The sequence below is a fragment of the Aspergillus affinis genome (assembly GCF_023601865.1).
Source record: "Aspergillus affinis strain CMG 70 chromosome Unknown NODE_24_length_322487_cov_87_188170, whole genome shotgun sequence".
In the NCBI taxonomy this organism is placed as follows: domain Eukaryota; kingdom Fungi; phylum Ascomycota; class Eurotiomycetes; order Eurotiales; family Aspergillaceae; genus Aspergillus; species Aspergillus affinis.
This window is the reverse complement of record NW_026515805.1, coordinates 230,341-252,300: the sequence shown is the minus strand read 5'-3', so window position 1 is coordinate 252,300 and position 21,960 is coordinate 230,341. Positions and strand designations below refer to the sequence as shown.

The following is a 21,960-nucleotide window of genomic DNA, read 5'->3' as shown; positions in this document are numbered from 1 at the left end:
TTGCCCAACTCCCGACCGAAACATATGAAGATGCTGTTCCTAGTCTATATAGCGAGATGAAAAAGGCAAAATATCATACGAGATAAAGAAAGGGATGGCTAGTGAACAGCTGAACTCAACCTAGGTCGGCGTAGCCGAATAGGTTCCTAGGTTCCGCTGATGTGTCTATGTTTCCGGCCAGAAACCGCTTCTGAACAGGAAATAGGGATCAAAGGTTGGTTGAAATTTGTCTGTCACCGACATCAAACGGATTTAGTTGCGCCATAAACTTGTCGACAGTTGATATGGTTATGATGAGGGGGTGAGCAAGTCCAGAACGGGTTGCTACGCTCCAGATAGCCCATACTCGAATATTTTCAGACAGCTGCAATATGATTAATTAATGATGGCCAGGGAACAGATAAACGGCTGTTGTCCATTTTGAAGCCGCTGATAACGATATTGAGAAAACCAGATATATTATGAAAGAGACAATTCATCTAATCCAATAAAGCAACAGCTGAATTGCGAATTCATTAAATAGAAAGTAGATACTCAATTCCCCCAATTAAAATCCAAAGATATTACGATCCTTATGATAACCCCAACTCTCCAATGCCGTCACAACCGCCTTAACCATAGCAGGCGGACCGCACAGCAACGCAACAGTCTTCTCGTCAGGCGGAAACGCATATTTACAAAGCATTGGCCCATCAACATGTCCTTTCAGTCCAATCCAGCTGGGACCTGCTTGGGAAAGAATATGATAAACCTGAAGTTGATCGGGATGTTTCTCTTCGAACTTGGTTAGTTCGTCGTGCATTAAGATGTCGTTCTCAGTCTTGTTGGAATCCACAACTTTGATCTGCGTCTTATCTTCTGGAGAAGACAGGATATGCGCGATGATTTGATAGCCGGGTGTGATGCCAGAGCCGCCAAGGATCAATTGGATGCGATCAAAGTGGTACTCCACGTTGTCGATCAGAAACTTTCCATTCCCGCGGTAGCGGATCTCGCCGGTCGGCCCGGTGATGTCGATCTCTTGATGCTCGCGCAGACAATCAAGGATGTTGCTCATCGTGCCCCCTGGTTGCTTCAGATCGGGCTTGTAGGTTTTGACGACGAGGTCGAATGTTCCGTCTTCCTCTTTTTCTGTTACCGGTCTGACGGGCGTGTATGACCGGAATACCAATTTGTCTTCGAAATGGAATCCGACCTGTACATGCTGCCCGCTTTCTAGACCGAGCTTCTTGCCTTCCGGCAAAGCGAACTTGTACCGGTTCGTGTCGTCAGAAAGTGGGGTCTTTCCTAGGAGTTTGGCTTGGATCCATCTAGGAGATGTTAGTTGTGTGGCTTGAGCCGGGGAGCGTATATAGCATACTTGTGAGGTTTCAGAGCTATGTCAGGATTGTCATGCGATCCCTCGGCTTCTTTTCTTGCTTCCTCCGCCTGCTGTTTCATATAGTCCTGCGTGTTCTTCGAGACCACGCCGATAATGTGTTCTGTGATTTTATTAGCAATGTCAATGTATTAGGACAGGCTTGACAAACTTTGCAGTTCCTCGTGAGCATGTGTATCATGCACAGATTCGAACTCCTCCGTTGTCTGCACATGTACCCGGCCTCCGTGTGCTAAGATGGCGTCTTTACCCCCGGGATGCCAGGCGAGAACGCTGGTCGCGTCGTATACTTTGTTGTTGATAACGAGCCAACAGTCCGTTTCGGTCGAATGCTTTTCGATCTCTTGGCGATCGTATTGCTTGACCGGCGTATCACCCTCTTGCTCCCAGTCATTAATCTGATTCTCGCGGGAGGACGTCATCCATCCACCATCGCCGGTTGCATTGGTTGGATGACGGAATTGCAGCACGGATTGGTTGGTATCTGGGTCTTGAACAATTTCCGACTTCACCACAAACTGAGCATTGTTCATCATTCTATGACCAGTAAGCCTATGTTATGATAAACACGAGAAGCGTTTAACCTACCCCTCAAGGTTCCACCGGATGTTCTCTGGTTGCGTGTTTTTGTTGACATCCCAGCATCGAACTGTAATGCTTTCCGCTTTCAGCAGTTCGGCGATGGGAAGGTCTTTGTACCAGTGCAGCCATGTCCAGAACTTCCGTCCATGACGCAGGGGTGCATCCGGATACTGTCGTTGATCAGTAAGGGACCTTGCGACCCGAAAGAAGTCCCGTATTAAACTCACCTTGCGTGTACAATATAGCCAGTTCTTCCCTCCATCCAAGCTAATCTCAACGCGTTGAATCTCATTCCCCCCACCGTTATACGCATACCCCTGGACCCGATATTTCTCTCCCATTTTGGCACCGGTAAGTTTAACCTTTTCACCGTGATCAGGTCTCATGATGACCGAGTTCAGCATCTGCTCCATGCATGCCGTGCTGGGGTGATTGTACATGGCTTTGCCAAAATCCGAGGTTCTCTCCTCCACGAAGCTGGGAACCACACGGTTATCATAAATATGATAGTGACTGTCATTTTCATTGTCCGTTACCCAGATGCTTTGCAACCATTTCACACAGCGCCCGCCGACAAATCCAGGAACAATGAGTCGAACCGGGTACCCATGGTCGGCGGGCAATGGGTTATTGTTCATCTCGTAAGCCAGTAATACATCGTTGTCCGGATTCATGATATGATCCAGTGAAATAGATGTCTCATATTTGCCCTCGGCCAAGGTTTCCGAGCCTTGGAAGTTGACATAAAGACGTTGGTTAGGATAATCCGACATCAATTGCTCGATTTCCGCTTTGATCAACACGTCGCGCAGGAGGACACCTTTCCAGTATGCGCAGCTGACTGCTCCGGCGCCCCAATTGAATCCCATACTTCGCTTGACCATGTTGACTTCCTTCCGACGATTGCCATCACAGGCAAGCAAAACGGGAATGTTAATGCTCTGGAATTGATCCACCAGATCATCCATGAATAGGCTCATGGATTTTCCGGCCGATATCTCGAGCTTATGGTTTTCCCACAGAAGATGCGGCACGGGACCATGGTTGCGGACATAGTGCAGCGGGCTGGGAGTGATAAGACCTGCACCCAGAAGCTCCGCTAGATTGGGCTCTGCATTGAGAGGATGCCTACCGGTTTGCCGAAGCAGATGGTCCGACCGTGGAACCCAATTGTCGGGCGTGAGCTTATCCTGGTCGTCAACATCCGCAGGCATAAGTGCATTTTTCGCGGGAGAAATGCCCTTTCCGTCGTTGATCTTCAAGGTGCGGATGTACTCCGCTTCGTCCTGGAGATTCTTCAGGAACTCCAACTGTTCCGGTGTGTATGTGTCATGTGCCACCCCGTTGGTGGCTGTAGCCTGCTTATCCTCCTTTGGGGGCTCCTTTTTGTTTATCGGCCATTCCTCCTCATATTTAATGAAGTCCTCCGTCGTATGCAGTACGTATCGCCAGTACTTAGGATGCACGTCCGGTCGACTGATATGAAAATCCTATTGGACGAGAGTCAATTAGCTTATGTCCCCCCATTAAACAAAGAACAAAGCGAGCGCTCACCTCCTGATCCTTCATAAAATCCCTCACAGTAAGCAACTCCCCCTTAGCCTTCTTCGCCTGCAACTCCTGCACCTCCTTCTCCGACAACTCCTCTAGTTCAAATCGCGGATCATCCCCATCGTGCGTAAGACCCGGGAACCGATCATCTTTATTCCGGAGGCCAATGCGATGACTATGAACCTTGTTCCAATCAGGCTCCGTGAAAATGTCATCTCTGGCCTTAGTGCTTGGCGGTGGGGAGATGGCAGCGGGAGGCGACATGTTGGTTGACCTGGCTGCGCTAGTTTCTCCTAGTTTCTCTCTAGCCGACGAGAAAGAAGCACGTCCGCGGGATTCGGGGGTATATGTAGACAATCCGACACGCAATGGAAGCTAGTAATATGGGTTGCTGGCTGATGAAATCGGACGTTTATCCATACATCCCTACATACCGTGGATGTAGGTATGTGATATCCGTTTCCGTTTCCGGCGCCACATCGTCATACGTCATGACTCGATATGTTCATCATGTTGTCTTCACTAGAACCTCCAATCGTGGTCGATATCGGAATCTCATTTGGAACCCACTGGGTCTCAATGACTATGGATGCATGTAGAGATGGCCTATTGGCTCCATCGATTGACGTTTGGACTAGATCAACCAGTCATGAGATCAGCAAGTGCAATCAGCCGCATAGGTGTTGGCTGAATGTTCTTGAAAAGCCTTTGTTTGCTGCGCAAGCCTTCCATGATCACAATTGAAATTGCAACCAGCGGATTGATTGCACAACATTGCTTTCAGGTAGCCCTGCCAGGCATGGATCAAGGGATCGACAGCCTTCCGGACGCGGGACCTGGCACGACTGGCACGTGAGAGCGGAATGCTCTAACTCAATGGGGGAGGCGTGATATCGCCGCGGATTTGCACTAGAAATAAGCCCTTACTACTACCTAAGGGTTGACCCTTTTTAGTGCAGCGGTATTTTTTTCCACACGTGACTTGTGTTTTGGTGCTTTGGTGCCGTACTGCCTGACAAGTACTCAACTACAACGCTGGGAAATCGCATAAGCTCCCTACCTCTTATGCTCCTAGAAAACCTTAAGAGGATGGATGGCTCTCAAGATACAAATATAGCAAGGCGACGGTATTCCAATATTCATCCGGATCTGATTGATATCTTTCACTGAGCATGGCTTTTGCAGCCTTTGATTCCAAAGAAAAACCATGAATTCAAACGGAAGGTGTTTAACAAAACTCTGAATTCAATTTCTAATCCACAAATCACTTTATAGCCAACAAGCAAAGACAACAGAAAACTACCTCACCCTCCCCCAAACACCCCCCAACACGGCCCCCAGCGCCGCAACACCTGTAAAAACCGGCCAGAGGACCCGAAACCCATCAACGTAATCATCTCTCTCACCACCTGGCATCAACGCCCCGAATTCAACCATAAACGAAACCTCCCCAGGAAACGGGAACCGCCTTTCCACGTCCCAGAACAACTGATTGAGCATGATGGTCCCGCTGATAGGGATGGCAATGCACATGCCCCATGTCCTCAGGATGGAGTGTAATAGTATGGGCGGAATATTGCGCTTAGCGTAGCCCTTGGGGAAAGGGTCTGTGTCGGAGTCGGACTCCGAGTCATTGTCGGGGTCGAAGGGGCGGGTGAATATGCATCGGATGAAAGAGTGGGTGAGGAGGGCGTGGGAGAGGCCGCAGATGAGGAATAGAATGACCCAAGCGGGGGTCGGGGTGTTGAAATCGAGGATTGTGAGGCAGCCGGTTGAGATGGTGGCGAGGGCCCAGCCGAGGCGCAGGATCCAGGGGTTTAAGTTTGGTTGGTGGGAGAGGAGGCGGAGTTTTTGGACGAGAATGAGGATGGGGAGGGTAAGGGCGACGAGGGCTACGAGCCCTAGGCCGGTGAGGGCGTGGGGGAGGTATTTGACAAAGATGAGATAGAGGGGTAGGAAGTGGAGGTGGGCTGATATCTGTATCTTGATTAGCTATACCCATGTGAAGGTTGCTTGTGTGGACGTTTAGTCCGGGGAAGACGAACGATGAGTCCGTGGATAAATCCACTAATGTGTATCATTGTCGTCGAGAGCGTCTTGAACATGGCGGAGCTGAAAAACGGATGCACCGTCCAGAATCGCTCGTACACGACCAAGACGAGCAGCAGGCTTGCGCCCACACATATCGGCGCCAATGTGGCTGCTGTATCCCATGCGAAGCGTGTGCCACCCCAACTAATCCCAATCAATAGACAACCAACTCCTAGCAGGATGAGCAGAGAACCCAGCCAGTCTGTCCGGCTCAGTTTGCATATATAGCCCGTCTTGCCCTGTTCGCCTCCTCGCAAGTCCACAGCGAAAGGAACGACAAGCATTCCTAGAGCACAGAAAACAAAGCTGGAATAGAATAGCCATATTGTCGTCGCAAAATCGCCAAAAAGTCCACCCAGAATGGCGCCAACGATAGATCCCGTCACCTGCGCACGAAAAACATAGTTCGAGAACTCGAGATGATGGTACTTGGGTATCGAGTTCGTGATGATCAGAAGCGACGCAGCCAAAATCCCACCCCCACCTGTTCCCTGGAGTGATCGACCGGCGATCAAACCGGCCAAGTTGAACGCACCCCCGCAGACACCTGTTCCGATTGTTGCGAGCACCACTGCAGAAAGAAGGATTGGCCCGTGTCCGAATACATCCGCCAGCATAGATGAGATCGTTTGACTTGCTGCATTGGCAAGAAAATAGGAAGTATTGATCCATAGGACATTTTCGAGGGGCTGACCTAGATCACTGGCCAATGCCTGTTTGGAAAGAAAACATGCACGTTAGTGGGTGGCTAGCTCTGTAGCTGTGCCAGGCTTTTGGCCTGCCCGAGCTGCAATTGAAGACTTACAGGAACCAAAGGAATAACCACCATGGCGTTGAATGCATCCATCGCCACTAGGATGCAAATACAAGTCATAAAAAGATATTCTGGAACGCCCGGTTTCCAGCCCACTTCCAGTCCCGGCTTTTCTTGGTGACAACATTCTAGATCCGGGCCGTTGGCGTGCGCAAATGATGTGGCGTGTGGGCTATTAATATTATTATATTCGTCGCCGAAGCATTGAATGCTAGTGCGAGGGGCGGTCCTGGAACCAGCTTTGTTGTCATTGTCAGATTTTGCACCGACGACTTCGACTAATTCTATTCCTCTACCCATTTCATTTGTTCAACGTTAACCTCGAAAGCGATATGAATACCATAACAGGGGGGAAGATTGGACACTGCAGCGTCATAAATGGGGCGGAATTGCGGAGGGCAGGACAAAGCGGCGCAATTCAATCCGGTTGTACAGCATCGGTGACTTTAATAAAAGATTGGAAAAAGTCTGAAATCACACATACCTTCTGAAGAGAGCTAAATATACCTGTCACCTTGGTGAAGTTAAGGGTTCTTGCTCTATGGACACAAGTCACTAGAGTGGAAGAGGTGATTCCGTCGCGCAAGGGATGATGGAAAAGCTATTGATGCCAAAAAGGGGGTCATCCATATTGTTGGGCTGCCTGCGACCTACTCACAAGGGATGATACAGCACCGCAGGTCGCAGAAGGTGTGAACCCGCCTCATTATGAATTTTATAGTTGAGCAAATCACCCGGGGGAAGTCGTCATCACCGTAAATTTTGGGAGTAAGCGGGCTCGGTACATTCCATTCTGTATCGTCGTTTGGTCTCCCACAGGGATGATAGGTCCAGTGGGATGCTGAAATGCCAACGCAGGTCCCAAGTTATGCAGACCTCAAGAAATAAGTTGACCAGTAGAGTAATGAATGACGCGGATCATGGGGGTTACCCCTTGCATGAGTGGCGGTGTTGCAGATATGCTCTATCAGACCTTGTACTCCGTACTCCGCATTGAAATTGATGATCGGATAGTGAACCACTGCATGTGGATGATCACCGTCAGATCTGCTTCATGGGAAGTGACACATTTATCATTAAGAGATGATCAGCACCAATAAACACTTATGTCAGATCCGATGTGTGATTCAGCTGCGCCATTGAGGTAAGACATAGCCACCGATGTCCACGAAGAACTGCATGGCTCGGCCCATGAACGCGGCCACGTCCTGGCCCAACCAGTCAGGAAGGAGCCGCGCTCTGGTGGACTCCATCTGCCGGAGATACTTTCCCGCGACCTGAGCTGGTCAACTTCTCCATAAAGTGGTAAGGAACTGATAAGCAGCTTACAAGAATACACTCTCCCCTGACCCCCTCATCCACCGCGATATTCGCAATCGCCTCCGCCACGCCCTGCGGCGTGTTCGCATCCAAGCCAGCCTCTTTCCACTTCTGCGCAAACCCAGCCGTGATGTGTGTCGGCGTGAAAAAAGGCGCGACGGCATTGACTCGGATCCTGTGCTTTTCTGCTGTCTGCTGAGAAGCTCGCAGAAGCCCGATGACGCCGTGTTTGGAGGCCACGTAGGCTGCAACCCCCGTACCACCGAAATGGCCAGATGTGGACGCTAATAGCACGATCGAACCGGGCGTTCTATTGGATTTCATGTGATGCATTGCGAGGCGGAGGGCTTTCTCTTCGGTGATTAGTCGACTTGTCGTGCTAGCTATTGATGTGATGAGGAGTGCCTGAAGGGATGAAGATTCATACTATTCAATGTCCCTTTTAGATTGATGTCAATCACCCTAAATCCCTCGGCTGACTCTCTCAGATTTCCCTCGCCGTCAACATCATTCAGGTCTAGGACCGGGCTAGATTCCATAGTTCCGGCATTAGCGATTACGATGTCGACCAATCCAAATTTCTGCGCAGCCTGTTTGAATAGCGTGGTCATGTCAGTCCAGTTGAGAATATCCGCTGAGATGAAGACTGCGCGGTCGGGATGGTCGAAGGACTGAATGAGAGACTTGGCCTTCTCACGACATGGTTCCAAGTCAGAAATGACTACGTTAGCCCCGCGCGCGTTAAACAAAGTCGCTGTTGCGGCGCCGATGCCATTGGCTGCGCCAGTGATGATGATCGTTTTAGTAGCAGCTTGGGTGAGAATGGAGGCGTCAAGGTGATATTCCTGCATTTTGCGACTTGGTTATTTCTGGGATGAAAATGCAGGAGAAAGGGATGAAAGTGTGGAAGGAAAAAAGAAGAAGAGAAGAAAACAAGTGACGTGCGTGATGAGAGAGCGGGGTTGTCGGTGCTTCTGTCAGCTGCTCATCTGCGACTCTACATATGCAAGACAGGAGATGCAGGAACACTGTGAACAGTTATCTTTGCTTTTTATTGTATACGGTGGGTATAAGCACTGTACTACGTATGTCTATACCGCGTCAGTGGCTACTCTAATTTATCGCGATCGGTCGCCCTCGAAAAGCGCGAGACATCAGCCGACGACTTGGCACTGTGCGCCGTGCTCACAGCATGGAACGAAAAGTCGAGTTCTCCGACCAAGGTTTTTACATCGCTAAATTCCGTCAGTCAGGGTTACTTCAAGTGACAGATAGGACACCTACCGCATGAGTCTATCTACATCGCCCACAATGCAACGAGTCGAAATCTGAAGCACGGCAAAAGTTGCGAACCCAGGCTCCGCGATGTGTCGCAGACTGAGAATGTCACTGTCAAGAGCTTCGAGTCTCTTGGAGAAGCTATAAGGTCGGGGTGTCTTGAGGTATGGTGGCAGCGGTTGTCGATTGGTGATGCTGGCTGATAGAAGGCATAACACAGAGGTAATCTCATGGGTCGTGATACGTGCGCTGGCCACCAGTCTTCGGAAATCGTGAAGCCAGACAGAGTTGCTGTCTTCGGGATCATCACCTAGCTGCAAGAGAGTGTCCGACGCGTACCCCAGAAGACTCAGATAACTGACAATACTGCTTAGGGTTAGCCAAAAAGACGTAGAAGCAGAACACGGAACGAAATCGACCAAGGCATACCTTTCTATGCATGATATGATAGAATCATATTGCTTCTTGGGAAACCGACCCCCGATCGGCACTTCCCATTTTAAAAACTCGGAATAAGTTCGTAAACCAGTCAACATAAGCATCTGCTTAGAAAAGACCTTGTTACGGGCCTTCAAAAGCCGACGCCCGGACGAGGTCTTCAACGCGACGTCGCCCTCGTCACCACGCATGCGAGCATTGACTGTTTCATGGATGATCGAATAATAATTTGCCAGAAGATAAAGCGAGGCCCCTAAACTCTGACGCAGGACGGAGTGTTCCGAGATAGGATACGGGAAGAAGGTCCAAAAGAACGACACCGCAATACCGCCGGTCACGGTCGCCAGGCGATAAGGCGCAAGAAGCTGAATGGGGTAATATGGCTGTCCATTAGACGTTGCAACCTGCTCGCCGACCTTGCGGACCTGGAGCTCGTATCCAACGATCATGGACGTGGATATGATAGTAATAATGCCAATGATGCGAAACCGGAACATCTTGATCGGAATATAGAACATGATGGATACGAATATGAAGAAAAAGACGATGATACCGGGCGTCTTCTTGCCAGGTATGAACCAACACAAGAAACTGAGTATCATAGCCAAAACTGTCCCCAGAATTCGAAGGACAAATCCAAAGATGCTTTGACCGGAGGTCGGAGACATGCTGAGGTTGACCATGACCATAGCCCACACGAAGCGCTGCTTGATGAAAAAGGTCTGCGTGTCATGGATGAAAGCCACCACTGCAATAGTCATGGTCGCACAGGCTACTCGAAAACCGTACGCAGACTCAGATGACCGCAAGATCGAAGGAATAACTCTGATTTTGTCCCCAAGCTTTTCCCATACGGTATCTGAGGGAAGATGCTCTGGATCCCTTCGATGCCTGTAGGCCTCTCCGAGCTGTAATATGTTGTTCTGAGTGTGCATGTCACCCATGTTGTCGTCTTCGTGGGAATCATCTGCCTTGAACACGCTGAGTCCCCATTTCTGCACACGCTTCCAGCCTGGGATTATCAGATGCTTCCTGGAAAGCTTTCCACTTTCGACTCTCTCGTCTGCAAAACGGACGAATTCCAATACGACCTGACCAGCGGAATTGAGCAGTTGTTCCATCTGTGAAGAAAGTTAGCGTTGCAAATGATTTCTTCCACATCAAGCAAAACTTACATAAAGGAATAGGTAAAGTTGTCGCCTACTTCGATCGCGGCCAATTCCGTATTCGTCCTTAGGAACGTCGTCTACATTCAAATTTGCGGATGACGGCCGATCAAAGAAGTCGGCAGGTAACTTGATCCCCTTTTCTTCGCTCCAGGTTCTCAGAGCAATTTTCTTGGCCACCTTAAATTCGCGCACCTTTCTTTCAAAATATGCGGCAAATTCTTTGTCGCCGGGACCAGGGCCAGCCTCCACGTCTGGGGAGCTGTTCGCCAGATCTGTAGCGGTTTTCTTGGGTGGTTTAGCCAGTTTGAGCGCAAACAAAGCGTGCTGGAGACCCTCGTCAATTGTGTGAATCATTGAATCAAATGGATCATGAACTGCTCTCATTATATCGTTCCATTCCTGCACAACCCGATGGCGGATGACGTCCGGCGGTTCAGCTCCCATAGGATCGATTGGCTGGTTCCACTTGTTATAATCCGACAGGCGCTGGAAGATATCGACGACAAAGCTAAGTCCGACGATTGGAATCATGATTTGCCGCAGGTGCCTAAAGATAGCTTGCAGGTCGTCGGGCCCCAGGTTTCCGATCGCCATCTCTCGCTTTGCGAAGGTCAAATCAGCATGAAGCTTGGCATGGAGATCGGTGAGTTTTCGAACGGCCTCCCGAATGGCCTCAGCCTCGGGACTGTAAACCTTGCCCTTCTCTGTGATCTTTTCCACGTGAGAGTCGTACGTCTCCGCACGTCCAAACATATCATCCCGTTCAAGCGTGCCGAAATAAGCCGTGTGCGCATTTAGAGCCGCACGCAGACCTCCGACGTAGCCTGCCATTTCCTTGAAGACTACTTTCCTCGACGTGACGGGGAAGATAAAAAGACAGGTGCCTGTCGAGAAGGCTAGTCCGGTAAGACATGCCTCGAGTAGTTTTTTGACCATGCTAATGGAGGCGGCCATTGTCGGCAACCGTGGAGCGTACACAAACGTCACATTGGCAACAATCGAGTAGATAATCACGGGAAATTGAAACTGCTGGTACTTGGCACGGAACGAGTGGACGAGGTATATCTCGAAAAACAGCCAGACGCCGCTGACCACCGACGCCGACGAATTATACGGCGTCGCAGTGATGCCACCACTCCCGTTCGTCACGATGTTCGAGCTGGAGGAAGTGGGAATGGAAGACGGGTCGGTATGTTCGCGAGCTTTCACGCTCGAATACATCATCAGCAGAGCCACGGCGGAGGCGGTGCAGACTGCCAAGACATCGAGAATCATCATCTGGATGAACTTGGCGCGAGGCATGATGGCAAAACCTAGCACCGACACGATGGCCACGAGGTATCCGACCGTGTTAAAACGCGAGGCAAACGAATCGGCTTGGTAGCTTGTCCACGTTAGTACATATCCCACACTGGGTCAAAGTCCGATGCCGGACAGATAGATTTCGTCTTACGCCGCTAAAGCTATCGTTGGCGGAATCGCGCCTCTGCCAGCGTGATTAGTCCTGAATTCTCCGCATCGTTGGATGCAAGGGCACTCACTTCATCATCAATGTCACGGTCGGGATGTCCAACTCCAGCCTGGCCCAACCATTTTTGATCCTCGTCCCCAGGCCATTCTTGGGCTCCTTCTTTGGATCGGGCGGGTCTTGATGGGACCACTGCGAATCAGCCGATTCACTCGAGCTGGTACGCGAGGTCATGTTGACACTGTGACGCTGTATGGCGAGGGGTGTTTCGGCGACCAGCAGCACTGGAATCTGCGTCCCGAAAATCCCGAGCTGCAGGCGGACCTTCTCCGCCCGTCGTTTTCAGTCCTACACGTGATCACAAAGCGACGGGCATGGAGGCTTCCCAGACGACTGTTCGGATGGCGGGAGACAACCGAGGGTAATGGAAATGACAATGCGGGGGATGTAGCGACACGGCCAAGATTCTGTTTTGGCGAACTCTGAAAAGTCTCGCATGGGAAGGAACCGGTGAAGATTGAGGATCGGCAGGCCAGTCTGTGGGGCAGCAGAAGGGCAGTTGCCAAGAGCTACCCACGTGCACTGCAATGTGTATGCTTCGGGGAAACTACAATGGCTACCGTGGAAGGAGCCATTGTCATTCATCGTGACCTCGCAAAGGTGCAATGATTGCAGGAGAAAATGGGAGACGTGAGGCTGCCGGACTTCAACCTCGGGAGAAATGACGTCACCGACACGGTCCACCCCGCAGAGTTCCTTCCTTTTCGGTCAGGTGCTAACCATGCGAGGCCTTCACTAGTCGCTGCCCTACCAAGGCTTAGTCTACTTGGATCATGGTCTAGAAAGGAATGCCTGATCAGCCAGTTTTCCTAAGTGAAGAGATTCTATTTACTGTACACATTATCCCCTCCCCTTCACCCATTCACAGGTCTCTTTTACGGGAACCATGGGTGGGAAAGCAGCTCTCCGCCGTGGCCCGGTCTTCGGGTCTCCAGCGTAGCATTCTAGAAGTAAAGTCTACAAATTGGGGCATATCGCCCTCACTATCAATCTCTTTAGCCATCGAGACCAGGTCTTTTTTTCCAATAAGCTCGGGTTTTTGAATTGTCCTTCAAATCAGTTAGCTACGTCTAGTTGGGACACAACCAGCATACCTTTATCGTCAAAATACCGAGACGTTTCTTTTCCCCGGTCGAGAAGATCAAGTGGAGGAGGCCCCAGGAGAGAAATTATTTGGCCCAGATGCACTTCGTCTGTAGAGCCTGAGCCGCGCGAGTCCGGTGGCGTGTCGAAGGGTCCACGGCCATAGAACAGTTCCCAAAGCTGACAGACTATCCGGGGCCCGATATTCCTCTAGCTAGATGGGGTGGCTGTTCGGAGGGCCGTCACCGCACACAGCAAGCCCAAAAGTCGGTTATTACCGCTCTCCCCAGTTCGTTGGGCGACAGTCCCCAGTAATTTCGGGATAAGTATATGTCCCGATCGTCCAGTTGTTTTCGTGGAGAGGGATTGTTCATCTCATCCTGTGCGACAGACTCCAGGATAGACGGGTTGCGTAGGGACTATAAGATGTTATCGGACTTTAGATCTTGTTTGTCTGTTAACTGTGACCGATCCTTGAAGCGGGTCGATCGGTTGCTACCTACCTGTGTGAATAACATGGCATTCTGTGTGGAGATACCGTAATCCTTCTAGTATGAGTTTAGACACCGGTTTCAAAACGTCAATGGGGATTGTGTTTCCTTCGAAACGACGCTTTGGCATTTATAGGGGTTCACAAAGCGCATCGAAGACCATGCAAACATGATTGCCGCCCGGACTAGCAACACGAAACGAGTCTAACAAGATGGTGACAAAGTTGCGGCCTTGATGCTGGGGATTCGCTCTAGTTATATTCTCAGTAATGCGCAGCTCCTTCTCCGCAGACTCTTGAGATGCATAACTGGTTGCGTTAACTTTGATGGCCACATATCGGAGCGGAAGCCATCGCCACCTATGAAATAGTGAGACAAGGCTTGAATATACTATTAGATAATTTTTACATACTGATGGAGATCGCGTGCTAGCCATACTGTCGAACTTGTTCCCCAGCCTATTTTGGCGGCGATTTGGTATCGATTACTGAGTATCTCATAAAGACGTACAGGATAAAAGTGCTGAGGCTTATAATGGGGGGTGTGCTCTTCCTCAACCAGATTTGCCGTTGGGAGTAATTTTGGCGGGAGGGAGGAGGGTTTGTAGAGAACGGACTGGATAAGCCTTCTAAGGTACATGGCCACAAAGAGCTGAGTGAGTCGCTGCCCACTCCGGCGTTGACCCTTGCTGGGGAGGCGGGTTGATCCACATTTCAGACTGATCGAGTCGCTTCCAATTTGGCAAGGCAGCCAATGCGACAGCAGAATGATGCATTCATTGCTTGCACTGGATTGGGGCGTTGGAGTTGAGTCTACCATATATATACAATTTAAACAGGTGATAGTCTCAACTTCAACATCATGTGCCACATTTGAGAAGGTTTGAAGGGCATCCTGGTTACCAGCTTCGTCAATTTTAAGCATTCACAGACCAGAAGTCACCTGTACAAAGCTCTATGTACCTATTTAGCTGCAGTTTACTACTATAACAACTAACCATTTTGGCCAAACGCTTCTGGTCATCACGGTGCACTCATTGGTTAATGATTATTTACTCAAGTTAGTTTTTGAGACCATGATTAAGCTTTATATCAAGACACCAAGGGAGCACCACGAGATTGACCACAATTATTGGATGAAACCAGCAATTAGAACCAGAAGTATTTTCTCTGACATCTTTCCCATTTATTTTCCCCCTTGTGCGTCATCTACTTCGAATGGAATCTCACTAGCGAATTCAAGACAGAAAACGATAGACAGTGGCATGAAACTTGTATCGGAGGAAACCAGTCTCGTGCTCAATATATGGATAAACAAATATATCAGTCTTCTCCAAAAATTCAGCTGCACAGCAGACCAAGTGTATAGCCCAAATATTCAACAAGTTTAAAAAGATTAACAAGAATGTTTGCTGTTGAGACTTGAATGCCTGAGGCAGTATGCCAAGCATCCCTCCATGTCCCTGCCAGGGAAGACCTCTTCTTCTGCAACCACCTTCATGATCATCCTAATTTGTTGTTTTCCTTCATTAAATCATCACAATAGCCAGCCATGTATCCTTATATCAATACTTGCTACTGAGTGCGGTCACAGCGGGAGGGACTGAATTGGGATAAATATGTCTACGAAGTGTAATGGGTTCAAACTAATTCTGGTTCTCGATGCTTGCCGCCTGAATTTTGACCATCATTCTCTTTTCTTATTTTTATTCTATTCTGCAACTACACCGGAATATTCAGCGCAACAGCTATATTGGCGTTGCTTGATGGGAACTCCCATATGCCGAACAGCCAAGACGCATGCATTCTACCTTCGATTTTTCAGTCATCCATCTCGGTCATCAATAACACCCATCCAAATTTATCGAAACAATCATCTGTCAGCTTGACGCCTTATGATTATCCCAATAAACCCAGGAGCAAGAAGGATTCTTTACAATGTTGTTGGTGTTAAATATGAAACACGGCCCCTTACTATGAGATGTTGGTAAGATATTATGTGCCATTGCTTTCCTGGAATAGTTTGATTGAAGGTGTCTTCTGAAAATCCAGGAATGAATGACAGAATGATAATGTTTTTACCGGCATACCATATTCCAAGGTTTGTTCAGCATGGATTTCCAACAGAAAGTCACACACGGAGCTCGGAATGGCGGCAACGGCAATTTACGCGGCATCCAGGCACCACAAAGTTTATCGGGGGGAGCAAAATCTAGGCGTGAGGTTTTGAACCAGCCCTGTCCGAATATTGAAGCGCGATTAGACTTCCAAGAACCACGGTTCGGTACGTTGAACGGTACAGATCTTTTCCTCTGTCGCTGGTCTTGGCATTGTCTCAGATAGCTGTCCAACACTAGGCTGTGCTCCATGACAGCACATCTTCCCGGGCTTGATACATCCTCAGTCGCATGTGTCCCATCTTATCCATCGATTTGACCCAGTTGACACATAATCCGGCCCCTCTGGCCCCTCTGATGGTCCAAAATTACCAGTCTCAAGGCTGATCTCCCGCCGCTCTCGCACACACCGAAAAATCGGATCGTCGGCCACAGTGGCAAGGGGAAGATTTACCGACCCGGGGAAAAAACCTCGCAGTTCCGTTGACCGACTATCAACGGTTCTTTTCTCGTGCTGTGATCATGATTGGTCCACCCCTGACAGGAACAACGCATATTGTCGACACATTTTTTCTTTTTCTCAGGGCCAAACTTGGCAGTTGGGATTTTCCACTGCCGCCTAATAGGGCAGGGCCAGCGACAATCGGCAAGTGACCGGTGGAGATCCGTAGCCGCCCTCAAACATGGACCTGCTGCAGAATCAGGAATGTGATAGGCCGATATGACCATCCGGAATTCTAGAATCTCGCAGCTCATGCACCACTGGTTTCAAGGGACCACAATGGCAAATCCCTTTTTTCGCGGTCCTCACGCGAGGAGCTCTCGGGGGTACAAAAACTCTCAGGGGGCCGCCGTCCTGACGGACTTCTCGTAGAACAAACAGACCTTATATTTTTCTCCGCCATGTCTCTGTCACCATTTACCACGTTACTGGCTGCTGCTGTCAGCACCCCCTTGCTTTTCTCCACGGGGGCCTCGGCACAAAATGCGACGTCAAGAGCTCACATCGCAATGGACGTGCTGCAAACGTGGTATAACGGCACCAGCGGGATCTGGAATACCTGCGGATGGTGGAATGGTGCGAATTGCCTAACGACGCTGGCCGACCTCGCGCTGGCGGACGAGTCGGTGAACGACGCAGTGGTCGGCGTGCTCGAGACCACATTTAAGGTCGCCACGATTTCGAACCCTATTCCCGAGCGCAGCGGCGACGAATACTACAACATTACCAACCAGACGCAGGCCGGATCGCCAAACGCCTATCAGTGGATGGACGGCTCTTATGACGACGACCAGTGGTGGGCGCTTGCGTGGATCGCGGCGTATGATGTCACGGAAGACGATGAATACTTGGACTTGGCGATTGGCATCTTTGACCGACTGGTAAGTTTGACTCCTCCCCCTTGCATCTTCCCGGACTGTTGAGGCGGTGATGGCTGATGGGCATTTCTGCAGAGCAACACTTGGCCCTCCAAGTGCGGGAACGGAGGAATCGACTCGGATTATTCACATGTTTATGTCAACGCTGTCACCAACGAGTTGTTCTTCTCCGTCGCGGCACACCTGGCCAACCGCGCCTCCGACAAGCAGTACTATGTGGACTGGGCCCGCCGTCAGTGGAACTGGTTCAACGCCAGCGGTATGATTAACGAGAACTATACCGTGAACGATGGACTCACAAACGACTGCGCCAACAACGGCGACACAATGTAAGTTTCACTAAACTTTCTGGCACGACGCCACGCTTGCACTCAATCTCGAAGCCAAAACAAGGTTAACAAGAACCACAGTTGGACCTACAATCAAGGCGTCATAATCGGCGGGCTTGCTGAACTGCACCGCTCAGTCTCAAACTCATCCAACTCCTCGTACCTTGGAATGGCCGAAAAGATCGCCAAGGCGACGATCAACCAGCTCGCCGACGACAACTATGTGATTCGTGAATCATGTGAACCGGACTGCGACGCCAACGCCACACAATTCAAGGGCATTTTAATTCGGAACCTGAAGCTTTTGCACTCCATCGCGCCGGACGACGAATACGAGAAGGTGATTCGTGCCTGCGCCGACAGCATCTGGGACAATAACCGCGATGATCTGAACCAGTTCGGAATCAACTGGGCTGGACCTGTCAGTGCGATTGATGCGTCAACGCACAGTTCAGCGATGGATGCGTTGGTTGCGGCCATTGATGAGGATTGAAGGTCGTCGGTTTTCGTTGAAAGGTACCGTTGAAACACCCGCTGCGTGCGACGCGCTGGCCGTGCCGAGGTCTCGCCAGCACGGGTGTACGTCTGGATCAGACCCAGTCCGTTCAAAATCAAATTTACCCACGACTGGTCATCCATATTCGAGGATTCTCACTTGAGTTTCTCGTCGGATGAGTCGCGGGACTTCGAAGGCTTCACTCCATGGTTTGGAACCGAGTGAGTGTCATTGACAAACTGCACCGCGCAGTATGCGAACATGTATTATAGATTATAGATCATAGACAAAAGCAAGCGGAAACGCAAAATAAAAGTCACTTTGCATCTTAGCGGATCTATGCATCATTTGAGAGAAAATCCAGTAGCTGTGAAAAGGTAACATAGTTTCTAGCATTAACTTGCCTCGCAGAATAATCAGCCATTAAAGACAGTCGTACTGCCACGGCCAAGCCCAAGACAGATTGAAAATAACAAAACCGAAAAAGCATGACAGCATTTCATTTCCTGACAGTTTAGAAGAAGAAAAGGAAAATATTCGTACCTGAACTCTAGTCCCGTTCGACTGAACAACTCCACATCCACATACCCCAAAGTCCCATCCATCGACTCTAACTATTCACAAACTAAAACCGAAATCGTTAAAAGCCACGCCAAGACGCCACCGTGAATCAATCTCACTGCAGCAAGAAAGTTGAATCCTAGCGCCTCCGGACGAGAATCCACAAAGTCCGTCTCCCCCGTAAGCCCCGAGCGACGCTAAAGTCGGCTCTTCCCCGCCCCCAACGGTTTCATTCTCCGGGGGCCTCGGGACCCGGGGCCATTCAGAGCGCTTAAAGCGGTTCCACTGAGAAGTCCTGAGGGATCGAGACATTCGGATGCTGTCTGTACAGCCTATGGAGTTCGGGTGTATAGTGATGCACGCTAGTTGGCGGGGATCTGAGATTATCCCCATCCATCTTACATCTTACTTCCGGTGGCGCTACTCAGTGATTTTGCAATTTTCATTCACGCATGGATCGAGGTACGTGCTGTACGAGCGAGTCCGATTTGCTCGATCGTGAATCTTACCATTATTAGTTCCCTAAATGCACCCACCACCGTCAGATTTCCAGATATCAGCTAACACCCACCTACTGCGTATGCGGTATATACTCAAATTCCCCAAAATTCCAAAACACCCCACCCCGTATACGACTTGTATATCATCCTTCAAATCGGACATGAATCCCTCCGCCCCCTCCGGCTTACCATGTGGCTGTCCGCCCGGGTAGATCACTCCCGAACTAAGAAAATATACCCATACTAGCTATACTTAGAATTGTTTCATTCGGCCTTTGCGTCAGCGGCTTACGCACGGTCTCATCATTAGTTCTTCTTTTGAACTCGTCTCGAGGAACCGACACAAGCTGCTTTGATTAGGGTTGGTGATAGGTCGGGTCTGGTATGCCGGCTTGGCCGCTTACTGCGTATATTAGGTGAGGTGCTGGGATATTGCTCAACGGAGGACGGAGAGAATTGATGTCCGATATTGCATTGTTAATTGTGTTTCGAAGTTCGGGTTCGTATGACTTGACGTATTTTGGAGAATCCGAGATGCTGGAGTAGTGTTCTTTTGGTAACTGCATCTCTATACTCTCGCGTCATACTTGCTAATACAAAACCTGTTCTAGCTGGTGGCCTAGAGTGTGAGAACTTGGAAATAGGCCTTTTAATTCCGCCAGGTTGTAATGAATCTGTTCAAATCCTGGTAATGGTTATTGTTCAACATCCAAGGGGTTTAATAAAGACCCGTCTGTTATTTTCCATCATGCTTCGGTCTCTCTGATACTATTTCAATAGTCTGACTTGACCTGACTTGACAACCTAGTTTGCTCCCAAGTCATCAGGATTCAACGTTGGATTATTCCTATCCTATCGGACTTGATGTCCCCGGGGTGGCCATGCTTCAATAAGTCTTAGTCAACTTCTACGTAGTAATATTAGTTTTAACGTATAAATCTCGTCCGCCGTCTTGGCTCAATCACTCTATATATTCCTACTGATCACATTTTCCACATCCTACCAACACGGCACCCTACGATATACAGTCCTCACTAGAACTAGTCTATCAAAGCCTCACCAAAATGGGCTCCATCAACGATTCTTCTTCCCCAAACTTCCACCCCCTCCATCCCACTTTCGGCGCCGAATGCTCAGGCGTCGACTTCTCCAAGCCCGTGTCCCCGTCAACCATTGACGCCATCAAATCCGGCATGGCCAAATACGGCTTCCTCGTCTTCCGGGGCACGCAACTCGACGACGCCGGCCACGTCGCCTTCGCCTCCCAATTGGGCGACCTGGACGACTCGACGACCTGGATCAAACCAGGCCAGAAATACCGCCTAGACCCATACACCCAGCTCACGGACGTCGGCAACATCGAAGCCGACGGCAACGTCGTCCCCACGAGCAGTCTCCGCCACCAAATGGGTCTCGGCAACGGCCTATTCCACGTCGACTGCTCCTACAACCCCCGGCGCGCCGGGTTCTCCCTCCTTCGCGCGCACCAACTCCCACCAAAGGGCACAGGCGGGGGCACCGCGTTCGCAGACACCCGCACAGCCTACGCGGAGCTCGATGACTCCACGAAGGCCCAGATAAACGACTACGTGCTGTGCCATTCGCTATGGCACAGTCGAAAACTAGGAGCGCCGGACTGTGACTTTCTAAAGGAGATGAAGACTGAGGAGCTTGGGATGGCGAAACATAAGCTAGTGCAGGAGCATGAGCCGAGCGGACGCACGAATCTGTATATTGCGTGGCATGCGTATAATATTGATGGATGGAGCAGGGAGGACAGTGAGCCGGTGATTGAGCGTTTGTTGGAACATGCGGGGAAGGACAAGTATACGTTTCAGGTTGATTGGGAGAATAATGGGGATTTGGTCATTTGGGTGAGTTTTTTTATTTTTCCCCTTTCTATGCTACGAATTTGACAAACTAACAACAATCAGGACAACACATGCGTTATGCACAGAGCCTGTGGTGGTTCCTTTGCAGGGAAGTACGTCCGCGACATGAGACGCGCGACGGTGCATGATTCCTCGTCCACGGCGTGGGGATTGAATGAGAAGACAGGCTCTCGGGCTGGCATGTTCGGTACTGGAATGCCGAAGCCAACAGAGGGATAAATCTGAGACGTAGAAGGGAAGGGCCATATTTGAGATTGCGAGGAATATATTCAACACTTGATGGAATATCATGTCTACCTCTCTTCTCTTGTCATTGTTATTGAAATGTTATGGAACGGTCTATGTGTAATGTTGGCTGAATTATGTGTTTAAGTGATGTATTTGGGTAAAATGAGGAATCAACTTCCTTTGTATGCGTGGTATTCCTCTACATGTTTTCAAGGTATAATAGGCATGGCGAACTCGTGATCTCTTTCTAGTAACTAATGAGGTTCTTATTGTGAGTCTCTGAGTAAGTACGGCCTGGTCAAATTCTATTCCCAAGGATGCTATACATTGAATTTGAACAGAGTTTTTCCGCACAAAAAGCAACATAGGGACCATCTCCCTTTAGCCAGGCTTTTCCTTTAGGCCTAGGGAGAAGCATCCAAAAGGCCTCCATGCAAGAGAAACAAAACAAAAAGTCCATCCCTTACAGGGACTTAGAAATTGTGACCAACAAGCAGACATGACTAAGACAGTAGGTGTACGTAGCAGAATACAAAATAAGACAACAAATCCCCAAAAAGGCAAGTCAGACAATAATCCCTCGGAGATAGAGTGACCAAAACATCATTCAAGGCCCAAAACAGGAAACGAAGAAGGATGCGACATGAGGCGCCCTAATGCACCTGACGATGGGCAGCTTACCCTCTGTGATTAATCTTAAACGATGTGGTCGGGATCCTTCCGGGTGTGTAAGTA

General features: G+C 49.7%; 6 protein-coding genes across 6 annotated transcripts; 2 read left to right on the top strand and 4 right to left on the bottom strand.

Annotated features, from left to right (window-relative positions):
* Nucleotides 1–547: 547 nt before the first annotated feature.
* KD926_005120 (putative nitrate reductase) lies at nucleotides 548–3,775 on the bottom strand (the record flags this gene model as incomplete). Its single annotated transcript, XM_053098410.1, has 6 exons — nucleotides 548–1,310; nucleotides 1,361–1,481; nucleotides 1,530–1,915; nucleotides 1,967–2,130; nucleotides 2,188–3,450; nucleotides 3,515–3,775. 6 exons carry the CDS (start codon nucleotides 3,773–3,775, stop codon nucleotides 548–550), a joined length of 2,958 nt encoding a protein of 985 aa, XP_052957771.1.
* A 1,035-nt stretch (nucleotides 3,776–4,810) lies between these two features.
* Nucleotides 4,811–6,716, bottom strand: KD926_005119 (MFS general substrate transporter; the record flags this gene model as incomplete). The annotated part of the gene is made up of 3 exons (XM_053098409.1): nucleotides 4,811–5,488; nucleotides 5,557–6,315; nucleotides 6,408–6,716. 3 exons carry the CDS (start codon nucleotides 6,714–6,716, stop codon nucleotides 4,811–4,813), a joined length of 1,746 nt encoding a protein of 581 aa, XP_052957770.1.
* An 827-nt stretch (nucleotides 6,717–7,543) lies between these two features.
* On the bottom strand, nucleotides 7,544–8,587 carry KD926_005118 (dehydrogenase with different specificitie; the record flags this gene model as incomplete). Its single annotated transcript, XM_053098408.1, has 3 exons — nucleotides 7,544–7,693; nucleotides 7,746–8,119; nucleotides 8,164–8,587. The coding sequence occupies 3 exons, from the start codon at nucleotides 8,585–8,587 to the stop codon at nucleotides 7,544–7,546; spliced, it is 948 nt and encodes a 315-aa protein (XP_052957769.1).
* A 257-nt stretch (nucleotides 8,588–8,844) lies between these two features.
* Nucleotides 8,845–12,323, bottom strand: KD926_005117 (MFS transporter; the record flags this gene model as incomplete). Its single annotated transcript, XM_053098407.1, has 6 exons — nucleotides 8,845–8,971; nucleotides 9,021–9,380; nucleotides 9,444–10,573; nucleotides 10,628–12,005; nucleotides 12,075–12,107; nucleotides 12,163–12,323. 6 exons carry the CDS (start codon nucleotides 12,321–12,323, stop codon nucleotides 8,845–8,847), a joined length of 3,189 nt encoding a protein of 1,062 aa, XP_052957768.1.
* A 4,419-nt stretch (nucleotides 12,324–16,742) lies between these two features.
* KD926_005116 (putative glycosyl hydrolase) lies at nucleotides 16,743–18,041 on the top strand (the record flags this gene model as incomplete). The annotated part of the gene is made up of 3 exons (XM_053098406.1): nucleotides 16,743–17,222; nucleotides 17,295–17,548; nucleotides 17,630–18,041. 3 exons carry the CDS (start codon nucleotides 16,743–16,745, stop codon nucleotides 18,039–18,041), a joined length of 1,146 nt encoding a protein of 381 aa, XP_052957767.1.
* Nucleotides 18,042–20,169: 2,128 nt separating this feature from the next.
* Nucleotides 20,170–21,216, top strand: KD926_005115 (TauD/TfdA dioxygenase family protein; the record flags this gene model as incomplete). Its single annotated transcript, XM_053098405.1, has 2 exons — nucleotides 20,170–20,979; nucleotides 21,040–21,216. The coding sequence occupies 2 exons, from the start codon at nucleotides 20,170–20,172 to the stop codon at nucleotides 21,214–21,216; spliced, it is 987 nt and encodes a 328-aa protein (XP_052957766.1).
* Nucleotides 21,217–21,960: the final 744 nt, after the last annotated feature.